At 26.1% G+C, this 14,302-nt stretch overlaps 1 protein-coding gene across 2 annotated transcripts in view; it reads left to right on the top strand.

The window, feature by feature from the left end:
• The window catches only part of LOC123296668 (proton-coupled amino acid transporter-like protein pathetic), a 34,889-nt gene that overhangs the window by 16,698 nt on the left and 3,889 nt on the right, over positions 1-14,302 (top strand). The window contains exons 1-2 of one of the 2 annotated variants that reach the window (XM_044878244.1): positions 4,972-5,045; positions 6,154-6,346. Coding sequence is in view for 1 of the 2 variants with exons in the window: in XM_044878243.1 (XP_044734178.1) it covers positions 4,972-5,045 (74 nt within the window). In the remaining variant the exon portion in view is untranslated. Of the gene's footprint in view, positions 1-4,971; positions 5,046-6,153; positions 6,347-14,302 lie in introns of those variants that run through there. The other variant, XM_044878243.1, reaches the window with a different exon arrangement.

Below are 14,302 nucleotides of genomic sequence, written 5' to 3'. Positions count from 1 at the left end.
TTTAGTCCAATCCCCTATTACCGTGTGTGTAAATGGTGCCGCGAATCCAAAATTCTATAGGAAAAAAATAACAAAAATTACAAAAAATGGTATGGAAATTCCAAATGCTTTTTTTTTCTATTTAAAACTTTTCGGCAAACATTTATAATAGTTAAAAATACCTAAACTTTGTTCACTTTCATTATCAATACTTAACTTACTCCGATTTTGATTTCATTATTTTACTTACATTTTTTTATATTTAATATAATTAAATTGTAGACTTAATTATCGAGAAATTATTAAAAAAAATGAGTATTATTAAAAATATGAAAATTATATGAATATTATATTCACCTAATTATTGATTTTAATTATATCTTCGTGTGGATTTTTAATTAAAGAATATAATTAAAAAAATATTACAAACATGACCTAAGTATCATAGGTCATGTGGCTTAATTGAATAAATTAATATATTGTTATTATTTTAATTAAGTAAATGGATATTTGAATATCCGTAAATAACATAGTTTTAATGAAATTTTTTTTAATTTTCAATCGCCAATTAGAAAATAATGTCATTTTTTAAGTGCTTATTTCTGTAGTTTATTTTTTTATATTAATAACATATTAATCTAATGATGTCACTGTCATGTTTTTATGAAAATTTTTCCTTATTATAAGTAAAAATACTTTTTTTTTCTTGCATATGTTTGTTTTCAAGTTACTCCACAAGTAAATGAAAAGTAATTTCATTTAGTTTATTAAATTTGTGAGAAATCGAAACCGAATTGTTAGTTGGAAACTTCTTTCATGCAGTGGTCAGCTTATCCGACATCATATTTAAACATTATACTCCAATCAAATAAGGTTAAATTTAATGAAGTTTTGGAGACAATACCCAAGTTTTAGCTATTTACCCGTAGAATAAAAACTACTATATACTCAAAAAATGGATTATTTCGGAAATATCAACGACTTTTCTCGTATTTTCCACAATTTTTTATAATTTACTCGAAAACTATCCATTTTAGAGACAAAATGCATCAGTCCAAAGTTATCGGGTGTAAAGTTTCCCATCAATTTGTGTTTATAAACTTTTCCTTATCTTTCATATTTTCTGAAAAATTTACTTCAATGTACAATTTTCCTTGTTTTTGGTGTTTTTTTAATTTTTCTTAAAAACTGTGCATTTTAGGGAAAAAATACTTCATAAAAAAGTAGTTAAAAATAAAATTTCCAATAAAAATGTACTTATATTTTGATTATTCCCAATCCTTCGGAAAAATCAATATTAAAATAAAATTTTCCGCAGTTTTTTTGAATTTTTTTCAAAAACTATGCATTTAAGCAGAAAAACACACCCATTCAAAGTTGTAGAGCGTGAAATTTTAATCTATATGTATATATTTTCTTTTCCTATCGTTTTCAAAGTCATTTTCAGAAAATCTATTTTCTTCCTGACTATATTTTTAAAACACGTGAGAAAAGATATAAAAACAACAAATAACTAAAACATCTGTTGTTTTTTCTGGTATGTACCGGATGATGATTGTACACACTTAAGAAAATGGAAAAACATTTAATAAATAATTAAATAATAATTATATTTATTTGTCTTTTAATAGTTAATAATAAATAACTATCAAGAGTACAATAAATAAAATAATTATCAAAATCATAAAATAAATATGTTATTTTAATTTCTTTTAAGACGAAGAACTTAGCAAATAATTTATTTATATTTCCGTCATTACACTGTCTATCATAAGCTATATAAAAACTATAAATTAAAATTTGCAAATTTAAATAAATTACCTATTGTTGTCAATATAATAAAAATGAACTTTGTAATCAACTTTACAAAAAAAAAAAATACATTAAAATAAATTACCTTACTTCCGCCGCTGAAAAAATTATTTGATTCATATATGATTTAAAATAAAAATATACTATGACAATATTATAATTACATACCTACTTGGATAAGGTCGTTTTATTATCGTATTGTGAGAAAAATTTTTAAGATTATGTTTACCAGTAATGTCTTTTTTACACCTATGACAAATTATTATAATCATAATAATTATAGTAACAATATTGTTCTTTTATAATATTCATTGTACCAACAAATATAAAATTAATTTATTAGGTACATTGTTTTTCATTCTTTATCAAAATACAAAAAAGCTTTACAAAACGCATCATAGTGTTGGGTTTGGGAAAAAACACGACATACTAAACGGTCGGATTTATTCATTGTAATATTGAGGTATTTTTATTCTATTTCCAAATTTATAATGAATTTTGTCATAACTTCATGAATGTAGACGAAAAATAAGAGTAATATTTTTCGATATCTGCCTTGGTTTTTGTAACATCTGGATCTAAATAATTAAACAAAATTTTCGATATTTTGAAAATTACTCCAGGTATCGAAAAATTGTATTCTTACTTTTCGTCTTATACTGTCAAGTTATAACATAATTCACCATCAAAATTGAAAATTTTTAATTTGTGTCTCCACTAACGTGCTCGTACATCTTTAATTAGTTGGGCACAACTTGATTTCAATTATTTATTAATATTTTAACTTTAATTTAAATAGTTTTTTTTAATTTCTACCGATTAGTTTTGAAGAAATCTATGAAAACATATCATCCATCTACCGTTTTCCCCATAAAATTTTCAGAAATGATTTATACTTAGTCCAACTTTATATTTTTTTTAAATCAAGCCTTTGATACAAAATTGCCCTGGCGCTCGTACATCCTTAAAATGGCTACAGGTTTACTATTTAACTCAATAATTATGGAAGTCAATATGTCGTAAACTAAACGAATAAAATTTGTCCAGCCTAAAAAATAAAATGACAAAATATTTTCAAATTTTTTACCGCACCAAGGTCTTTAAATTAAATAATAATTAAATAAATAATAAAAAAAACCAAATTATAACATTTTTTTTTAAATAAGTGAAATGTTAAAACTAAATTCCAATCTCTATTCGTATAAATTATTAAAAATAAATAAATTGCCAGAAGGTATTTCATCGTATTATTATGGCATACAAAGTTATTTTTAGATTTTTGTCGCGACTATAGCAATAGAATTTAGTATATTTTTACAGTTATCGTATAATTAATAAAATGAAAATTTATGCAACTATTTATATAACAATTTTATCTAACACCACGATTCTTGAAAGTTTAAGTAAATTGTTTTATAATTATTTTAAAGTATTCAGTAGAAACGAAACAGAATATCTTAACGAGTTAAAATTTATACATGCTTAAAAATAGAAATTGTCAAAGTGATATACGAACGTAAAATGAAAAGACGGCGTATTTAATAAGTTTGTCTATTGTTTATAAAAATGTAACTCAAACCTAGAGTTTTATATTTTATACAATTAAATATGAAACAATGGAACAAAAAATAGAACAATTGAATTTGTTATAACAATGTTTTGAAGGTATAATAAGTACACGCGACATTCAGTGACATTCGTCGAGGTCAGAAATATGTTGATATAAATATTGGACTGAATAAACTACAAAAATCTTCGGAGAGATAAATAATTCTTCACTTGATTGAATTCAAATGAATTTTTTTCAATCGATTTATATTGACGTTTTGTGTTTCATGCATTTTGTCGCACTTATCGTGTTGAATCTATGACATCAAAATTATTTCGTACCCGTTTTATTTCGTATTCTTCCTTTGAAGGGATATTTTATTACTTATTTCTAAAATTCAAGTTTAATATGATAAATAATGATTCCTCGCTATAAAAAAATTGAAATATAAAACAACTTTTACAAAAATTCTTATACGATTAGTTACAGTCACGTAATAGGTCTTGCCTATATAATCAATGAAATTAAAATCTTGTTGTTTCAATGAAAAAGAAATTTTTATAATTTTTTTTATCATGACTTTAAAACAATATTATAATTTCATTAATTATTTATTGATGAATAAAAAGAGATTTTTTTTCAACTCATTTTGTCTAGACATAATTAATAAATATTATTACCTAAAGCAGAAATGAAAGTTTTATTTTAATGAAGAAGATTTATCATAAATAGTCGTAGGTATGGATACTTTAATAGAAAATGTGCTTAGATTTACAGTAAAAACCGTTTAAAATAACATCGAAAGGTATTATTATGTTAGACCCAAATTTTCGAGATGTATCCAGCGGCAGACCGATTAAGACAGTACATTTATTTTAGATAGAAAATACTCTGAAAAGATCTGAAGAATTACAAATGTTTAAAGCATTTCATTGTATCTATAATAACTAGTTCGATTAAGTTTTATTATTATATTATAATCAGTTTTCACTGTATTACAACGATCGTTACAAATAAGATTATTCAAAACGATAAAAAATTATGTCGTTTTGTAAGTACGGATATTCATAAAAATCAGATTATTATAATTTGAATTGCAGATTTTAAAATACAATACAGACAGACGTCTGAATTTGAAATGTTATTTAACTTTTTTTTAATGATCGTGCGTAATATCACAATTTACAACATTGTGACGCAAAAAAAAACTCTTATTATCTTTGATACATCCATCATTTTTTTGTTCAGAGACCTTGTCTTGCAAAACATATTTGTAGTAAGAAACTTTGCCCATAGCGTAGCAACTGTCGAATATTCGTTTAATATTTCTTATTCGATACTTTTTTAAACCTTCTTGTATAAAAACTATACGAAAGATATCGAGATAGATTTTTATTAAATATATTTCTAATTTTAGATATATTTAATGACAAGACTTTAAGATGTTTTTAAAATCCGATATAATGATATTATTTTTATTTCACAAACAGTATACGCAATATTTATAACAAATAATATTCAAACCACTCAAAGGAATAAATATTTTCTGCTTATAAATTAAGCGATAAAAAATATTTCGAAGAAATATTAAAGTAGTATGTTTTTATTAATTTTTCTCCTTTTCGTTACAGAGGACCCAACTACGACCTTGCGAACCTAAAAAAACAGATTCAGCACGAGAATTATCAGAACTCGTCATGGTCAAGTAAGTAATCGCACTCTGAAATTCATTTCATAAATATACATTGCAACATTGTTGGTAAAGATTTTTCATTCATGTTAAAAAATCTTTACCTTCATTTCCAAAAAAACAAAGAAAGAAATTTTATAATAATTTCATCTAAATTCCACAAAAATCAATGTTGGTGTCTTTTTTCGATTTTGATGTTATTTAAATTAATCACCAACATCAAATTGTTTGAAATATTTTTGCCATTAAATAAAAATATTTCGGAATTTTGAAAAACATTTTAAATCATTTTGTATTTTATTAATTTTTTTTATAATTTTTGTAACACAAATATAAAAAATTTGAATTTGAATCAATAATAATTTTCTTTGCAAAAGTCAAAATAAGTTTGTACAAAAATTACATAAAAATATAATAAAATCAAAATTATTTTAAAAAAACAAATATTTTTTTCTAGTTTTTAAAAACCTATTTGTGCTTTAATCATTTTTATTGAATCATTTTTAATTAATATCCAAAAAAAAGTTTACGATAAAATACTTCATTTGTTTTTCTCATTTGTGATTAATGTCATTTTTGTTTGAAATATTTTCATTTTACATGTGACTTAATTAATTTTTTAATTATAATCGATTTAATTCATTGCCATAATTTTCATCGATTTTTCTTTTAAATCATTTGTATATTTGATATGCTTTTTGTTTAGAGTTTGATTAAACCATAAATAGGTTGCGATTTTTTTTTTTTTTTGAGTTTTTAATACATATTTTTTTTGTTTTTTCAATTAAATTATTTCAAAAATTCATTTATGTTCTAAGTAAAGTTTCTAAATGCAAATAATTTCCATTTTTTTTACAATGTTAACAGTCAAAAAATTAAATATATAACTAAAATCAAAATATATTCGAAATAAAAAATAAAACATAAATGAATTTTTTGCTGATATAAAGAATAATGTTTACTTTTTAAACAAAACATATTTAATATTTTTATAAATAATTATTATTAAAAAATATATATAAAAAATATTGTAATTAATTTTATTAAATTTTTAATGTTTTGTTTAAAAAATGTGTCCATTGTATCTTTTTATCAGACTGAATGGTTATTATTATGATGTTAGTCTTTTTCGTGAGCTTTTGGCATGTCGTGCTGACTACGACACGCATGCGCGTGATGACTACCATCGTGTGATACGCACGCATGAAGTGCGTGCGTGCGTGCGATGCGACACGTGTGCCGCTCTCATTCCAACAATGTGCTTCTCCCAACAATTGTCTGCCATCTAAGGAGTAAAGAAGGAAATATACAATCGGGTACACGCATTATTGTATTTATGGTTTCTATTATTATATTATATACATATATTTTATTTATAATTTTATTTTTAAAATAATTATTATTTTTTGATTTATTTCGTCACCGATTTGTACCTATAACACTAATTGGACGCATTTTTTATTGTTAGTTAATTTTTTTTCATACTTATTTTCTTTTCCTTATTTTTTTGATGTTATTTTTTGAAAATAATATTTGCTTAAATAAATTCTTCTATTTAACTAATTTATATATGTTCAAAAAAATTACACTTTATTTGATAATTTTAAAATATAGTTTTTAGTCAAAAAAAAAAAATTTAATCCCTTTTTCTTTATTCCCTTTATTCAGAATTTTAAATTTCCTTTAGTTATTTTAGCTAAATATTATTAAGTTTTGTCAATTCTGTGCCAAAGGGATTAAAGAACTTTAACATTCAATATTTTTTATTATCAAATAGAGTATAAATTATGTTTAATTAAAGTCAAAATATAATTTTTTTTTTTAATTATCAAATAATATTTTCAAAAAAATAACATCAATTATTTTATAGTTTTGTTTAGTTATTAACTACAAAATGAATTTGTACGCAAGTAATTAAAATTTATTAAAAATTATTGGCTTAAAAATATTCATTAAATCATATTTGCATAAAAATATTATATTAATTGGTTCTTAATGCTGTCAATACGCAGTCTCGTGATAAAATAATAGAAAACTGCATCACATACTGTCAAAATTATAACTATAGACGACTGACACAAACCAATTTGACTACGCAGTCTCACGGTCAAAAATAAAACTAATATAAAACTGCTTTAAAATATGTATCTGGATTGTTACTGACACACCAATACCAAATATTATTTTGTGTCTGAAAATAATGTCCAATAATATTTTTTGAATTTAATTACATGCTTAGGGTAAAATGTTTCCAATTACTGATAGATACAAATCCTTGATATGTATTTTTATTAAATATTATGTGAAGTCAATTTTTGATTTGTTTGGAGACCATAATCAATAGTGGATAACTAGCCTTTTACTATTTTTTCTATTTAGTTTTAAAATGAAATAAATTAAAAGTAATTCGATATTGATTTTTCAAAATTCTTTTTAAATAATATAAAATAGGTACCGTACTTTCTTTGCTTATACTGATGAAATGTTTACTGTAAATAATTCATTCAAATTTTGCTTCTCATTTTGCATAAACATTTTCAGACCTAGCTTATTCATATAAAAGTTTGTATTAGTTTGGAAATAGTTTCAACCATATTGATCGTTTAGAGTAGAAGTTTTCCTTTATTTTATAATGTATTTTGACGTATACACTTAAGTGCCATCTATTGAGTCAAAAGCCATCTTATTGGATTTTAATACTAAGAAAGACTCTATCTAGCGATAGAAAGAAGAACTATAGCTTACAACGCCCATAGATACATAATATTTAACGGAAATGTTTGTTTACTATCTTGTAAAACATACGCATAAACCATACACATATAAAAGAGTACAGCACATTAAAATGTATAATAAAGTAGATATCTTTTGCCTTTTGATTCAATGAAAAAATCAGCTGAGTTCTTTAAGTATTGTTAACATTTTTTTTACTCGTGCCGCTGACATCTTAGCGTTAAAATTGAATTAGGAATAAACGACATTAAACTACTTTATTTGATGTTTGCTATTCAAATACTATCTTGGGAAATATAAAAAAATCAAATCCATTTGGAAAAAATCAATTTTATTTTGGGCATTAGCTCAATAGACGGTGTTGTTAAAGTGAATACTTGAAGCTTCTACTCTATTAGATTAAACTACCTCAATAGACAAATCCTCACATTTAAAGAATACGCCTCAATTTTTTCATGAACATCATTAAAACTTGTCAAGCTTAACGTACTTCCTTTATGAAAAATCACCTGGAAATTAATTTTAATAATCAGTACTAGCTGATAATGATATTCGACAAAAAAAAAAAGATGTTTCTAAACCAAATATTAGGTTTTAACTAGATAATAATCATTGGAAATTAAGGATTTAATCATAGTTTTTGGGCAAAATAGTTTCGAGTTAGTCTATTTGGGTATATATGAAAAATAAAACTAGTACAAACTTAACAACCTGCTGCATTTAGAAAAAAATTCGATCAATGATCATTCATCTAGCGATCTGTATCACTCTTGGGTTATATAATTTGGCTGAATTCATATGTTTTGATGTTTGAAACCTTAACGAAAATTACTTAATTTGAGATTTTATAAAATTGAGAATACTTAAGCTAATTGGTGGCTTAGAAATCGAAAATTTACTCATTGATCGATTACACTTTCTAACTGCAAGCAAAATATATTTATTTGGTGTTTGTAATCGTGGATAATGTAATAGTGAGTATGGCAAATATATTGGTTTTATAATCGGACACCAATAATTAATTTTATATTTAGTTTATTTAAATTAATTATTATATAAGAAAAATTACATTCATTGTATAAAAATACACGTTACAAAATCATACATACATTCTACATTCTGTTCTACATTCTGTCATAAAGAACTATTACTACTATTTTTCATTTATCAACTACTCATGGTAGCAAAACATCGTACTACAGTACATAATATAAACTAAGCAAAATATCGCTAAACATGATAACTGTGATGTTACGATGTTAATAATTCCAACACTCCCCTTTAACATCACAATTGTCAACATTAAAATCATATAAATACATAGCAATACATAAATTCAATTTTCAATGCTATTCTCAATACATGTAATACAATAAAACATTACAAAATTAAATATCTTAATTTTAATTGAAACATTAGGCCAATCCTAAATATTCACAGCACAATTGATGCTTAGGTGCAGGTAAAGCTTTAGTGCAAATGTCAGCACACATTTCATCAGTTGATTGATACTTTAATATTATTTCTTTATTCTCAACCAATTCTCGAATAAAATGATATTTAACATCTATATGCTTTGTTCGACGCGAAAATTCTGGATTGGAAGCAATCCTTTGTGCACTTTGATTATCATTATATATGATAACAGCTTGTCCTGGAATCATAATTTCTGATCCTTTCAGCAAATCAGATAAAAATGCTTTTACATAAATCCCTTCTTTAGCGGCTTCACATATAGCCATATACTCACTGTGAGCTGAAGCTAAAGCAATACAAGATTGTTTCTTACTTTCCCACGAAAATAGACATTTACCCATTTTATATACGTAACCAGTATACGATTTTCTATCGCGTATATCATTTGCCCAATCGGCATCTGCGAAACCAATTAATTTAAAATCATCAGATTTTTCAAACACAAGTCCTTTGGTTTTTGTCCCTTTTAAATAACGCAGAATGCGTTTAGCAGCAATCCAATTTTCATGAGATGGATTTTGATTAAATTGACTAAGAAAATGAACAGAATAAGATATATCAGGTCGCGTACCTACACTTAAATACATAAGAGAACCAATCAATTGCTGATAAGGAACATCAGCATGCTCCCCTTCAAGTGTGAATTTCTTATTAATGTCCATAGGGGACTTTACAGGATTTGCATCTACCATATTAAATTTTTTGAGTAATTTATCAATGTAACCTGTCTGATTTATCTTGAGCTTACCATTATTTTTATCTCTTTCAAATTGCCAACCTAACAAATTTTGCACACTACCCAAATCTTTCATAACAAAATGTTTGTTTAATTCTGTTTTTACACTTTTTGCTTCTGAAGCATCATTATAGAATAATACAAAATCATCAACATAAAGAGCAATAATTGTGATTTTTTGTTTATTAATCTTTGTAAAAACACAAGGTTCCAAATTACAAGCTTTAAAACCTAATTTGAGTAATATTTCTTTCGCTTTAAAAAACCATAAACGAGAACTTTGTTTCAGGCCATAAATGCCCTTTTTTAATTTACAAACTTTATTTGTTAGATTACCTTTCAGACCTTCTGGTGGTTTCATATAAATTGTTTCAGATATACAACCATTTAAGAATGCTGTTTCCGCATCTAAGTGATCACATTCAAGGTCTAACTGAACAGCAAGACTAAACAGAAGTCTTAAAGTACTAAATTTAACTACAGGTGAAAAGGTTTCGTTATAATCTACGCCATAAGTTTGCGTAAAACCTTTTGCAACTAAACGGGCACGGTATTTTGCAATATTACCATTAGAATCGCGTTTTATCTTAAAAACCCATTTACAATCTACAATCTTTTGATTTGGAGGGCAATCAACCAGTTCCCATGTATCATTTTTATGCATACATTGAAGTTCACTTTCAATAGCATTACGCCATTGTTTAGCATGAATACCCTGTAGGGCTTCTTTGACAGTAACTGGTTCATTCTCCTCACCAATATGTACATGAAAATTAGTTTCGTAATCAGGAAATAATTTAATTTTTCTGTCTCTAAGAGGATACCTACGATCTTCATTTAATTCACAAACTGATTCATTTACACTATTTGATTCATCTGTGGTATCAGAAGTATTCTGTACACTAGTATCTTCTTGCTCAAATATATCTTCCTCAACGTTGTAATCTTCATCTTCTGTTTCTACGATGGCTTCCACGGAGTCATCAGTAATATACTCAGTTGTAGATTCATTTAACATTTGCGTTTCATTAACATCAGCGATGTTATCAACAACAGGCATTGACAGTTTAACAGTTGTTTCAGTCAAATCGGGAATAGGTGTTGTCGTTTCTTGATTGTTTATTCGTTCTAAAACTTCACTTTCACAAAACACTACATCCCTTGCAAGTTTTATAGAACCATTTGACGGATCATATAGTCGATAAGCTTTGCTAATATCACTATAACCGACAAATATATATTTATGTGCTTTCGGATCCAACTTTTTTCTTTTAGCATCAGGAATATGCGCATATGCATCAACTCCAAAAATCCTTAGATGAGAAATATCGACCTTTTTCTTATACCAAACCTCAAATGGAGTTGCATTTTTCAGTCTTTTTGTCGGAGCTCGATTTAGAAGGTAAACAGCCGTGTTCGCAGCTTCTGCCCAAAGGTTCATGTTTGCATTAGCATGATGCAACATACAGCGAACTCGCTCAGTAATTTTTCGATTAATATTTTCGCTTACTCCATTTTGTTCCGGAACGTACGGAACGGATAGCTCATGTTTAATACCTTCATTTTTTAAATATTGTTCAAATTCAGCACTAATATATTCACCTCCGCCATCACTGCGAAGAATTTTTATAGAACGTTCACATTCTTTTTCTACACGTGCTTTAAATTCTTTAAATTTTTCTGGAACTTCACATTTATTTCTTAGAAAATAAATAAAAATCATTCTGCTATGGTCATCACAGAATGTAACAAAATATCTATATTGACTTACAGATTCAACTTGGAACGGTCCACAAACATCAGAGTGAATTAAATCCAATTTATTTGCGGCTAATTCTTTCTCTTTGTTAATTTTAAATGGAAGTTTATGTTGCTTACCCATTATACAAGATACACACTTCCGAGGATCATCAACAGTAGTTGGTGCAATTCCAGTCACCAAATCTTTCATTCTTTTCATATATTGTTGATTAAGATGTCCAAGTCTCAAGTGCCACAAACGGGTTTCATCAACTTTTGATATCAATCCATGATTTTCAAATATCAAGTTACTTTTCTTTATGATATTTTTAGTTTCATGTTTCAAAACATTTAACCGATAAATACCATCAATAATATCAGCTGAAGCTATAACATTACCTTTTAAAGTAATTGTGTCGTACACTGAACATTTATTTTTATCAAAAACAACAGTGTAACCTTTTTCTGCCATGGCACTCACAGATAATAAATTTGTTGAAAGTCCAGGTACACGAACTACATCTTTGATTTCATAATTTCCATTTGGTAATGATATGGGAGCATTCCCACTACCCAAACTTGTGAGTTTGTCACCATTTGCTACAGTTATGGTAATTCCATTATTTTTCTTGGTAAAGTTTGACAGTTTTACCTCTTCACAACACATGTGTCTACTAGCAGCTGAATCCACGTACCATTCATGCTGATTTGCAAGTACGTTAGTCGCCTTAAAAGCAGAAAATAAAGCGTTACTTTTCTTTCGATTATTTTCCTTTTTGGATTCATCTTGTTCCAATTTCAGCTTCGGACACTGTGGTCTTAAATGACCTGTATTTTTACAATGCCAGCAAGTGGGGTTTTTCTTTTCTTTGTCCTTTTTATGAATGAATTTTTTCTTCTGATGAGATGCAAGGGCTGATTCCTCACGAATTATTTGTCGTTGTGAATTTGAATTCCAATCAGCATCTTGAAGTAGTTTACTTTTAACAAAATCACTTGTGATTTCCACTTCCACATTTTCAAGAGCCATTACCATTGGACGATACATTTTTGGAAGTCCTTTCAATAAAATTACTCCTATAAATTCGTCATCAACTGGTTTGCCTAAACTAGACAATTGCATTGAAATATCCATCACAGTGTTGATGTATTCATCCATTGTCGAATAATCAACTAATTTTACAGAAAATAGTTTTTGTAAAAGTATCAACCTTTTGTTCAACCCTTTATCTTCAAAAGCTTTGGATAAGGCCTGCCAGGCCTGTTTCGCTGTTGTACAATTCATAACATATGGAAAACAACACTTATCAACCATCAAGTTGATTCTACATAAAGCTTTTTCGTCTCTACGTAATTTTGTAGACTCATCAGTTTTGTCCGATTCAGGGTAACCTTTCACTGAGTTCCATAAATTATCATGAAGTAGACTATTCTTCATTTGAAACTGCCAGTCCAGAAAGTTTGACCTACCCTTCAGTTTCTCAAACGATGGTAATGTAGAATTTCCAATTTCGTTCATCATGATCAATCCACGTGGTCACAATTTTTCAAACTTAAAAAAGTTTTTGGAAAAAACAATCACTCAACGTTTATATTTACGAAGACACTGGGATCTGGGCCCATAACCTATTGGTTTTATAATCGGACACCAATAATTAATTTTATATTTAGTTTATTTAAATTAATTATTATATAAGAAAAATTACATTCATTGTATAAAAATACACGTTACAAAATCATACATACATTCTACATTCTGTTCTACATTCTGTCATAAAGAACTATTACTACTATTTTTCATTTATCAACTACTCATGGTAGCAAAACATCGTACTACAGTACATAATATAAACTAAGCAAAATATCGCTAAACATGATAACTGTGATGTTACGATGTTAATAATTCCAACAAAATATTCTGCTACTATGCCATTCAAAGACATAAAAAAGTCTTTGGTATCAATATAGAATATCACCTTAAATTAACACAATCTTATGAATATTTTTGGAAATGGATTTATTTTAAATATTTTAACATCATGAATATTTAAGACGCTAATAGAAATTTTAAGAAATAAATAAAATCCATACTCTAAAAAGATTCATATTTTTACAAACACTAAATAATCAAAAACAATTTGTCGATTATATTCATTGAAATTTGTTAAATATATTCGACAGTTAATACTTATTTGCAATTTTAAGTTTTATATAAAAATTATTTCCAAATATATTTAGGAAAAACACACTACATTCATTATTTTCATTGATAATCATTTTTGGAAAATTTTCAACATTCAATTGCCAATAAGTATTAAATTAATTACCAAGAAAAAATTAATTTTTTTTGGTGAAATTTGTAAATTAATATCGATTCACTTTTAATTTATTCCTGATAATTAATAAGTTCATTTAATATTTTGATAAATAAATTTTCACCATAGTAAGAGGTTAATTTTCATTTGTAATTTAATAATAGTTTGAAACATAAAAGTATTTTCATTCATTGTTTTAAAGTAATTTTCCTCATTAAAATTCATCAAAATTTATTAATAATAATTATTAATATTACTAATATTTACATTGA

This window comes from Chrysoperla carnea, chromosome 3, assembly GCF_905475395.1.
Source record: "Chrysoperla carnea chromosome 3, inChrCarn1.1, whole genome shotgun sequence".
Lineage (NCBI taxonomy): Eukaryota > Metazoa > Arthropoda > Insecta > Neuroptera > Chrysopidae > Chrysoperla > Chrysoperla carnea.
The sequence above is the reverse complement of the archived record's forward strand: the minus strand, read 5'-3'. Positions and strand labels throughout refer to the sequence as shown.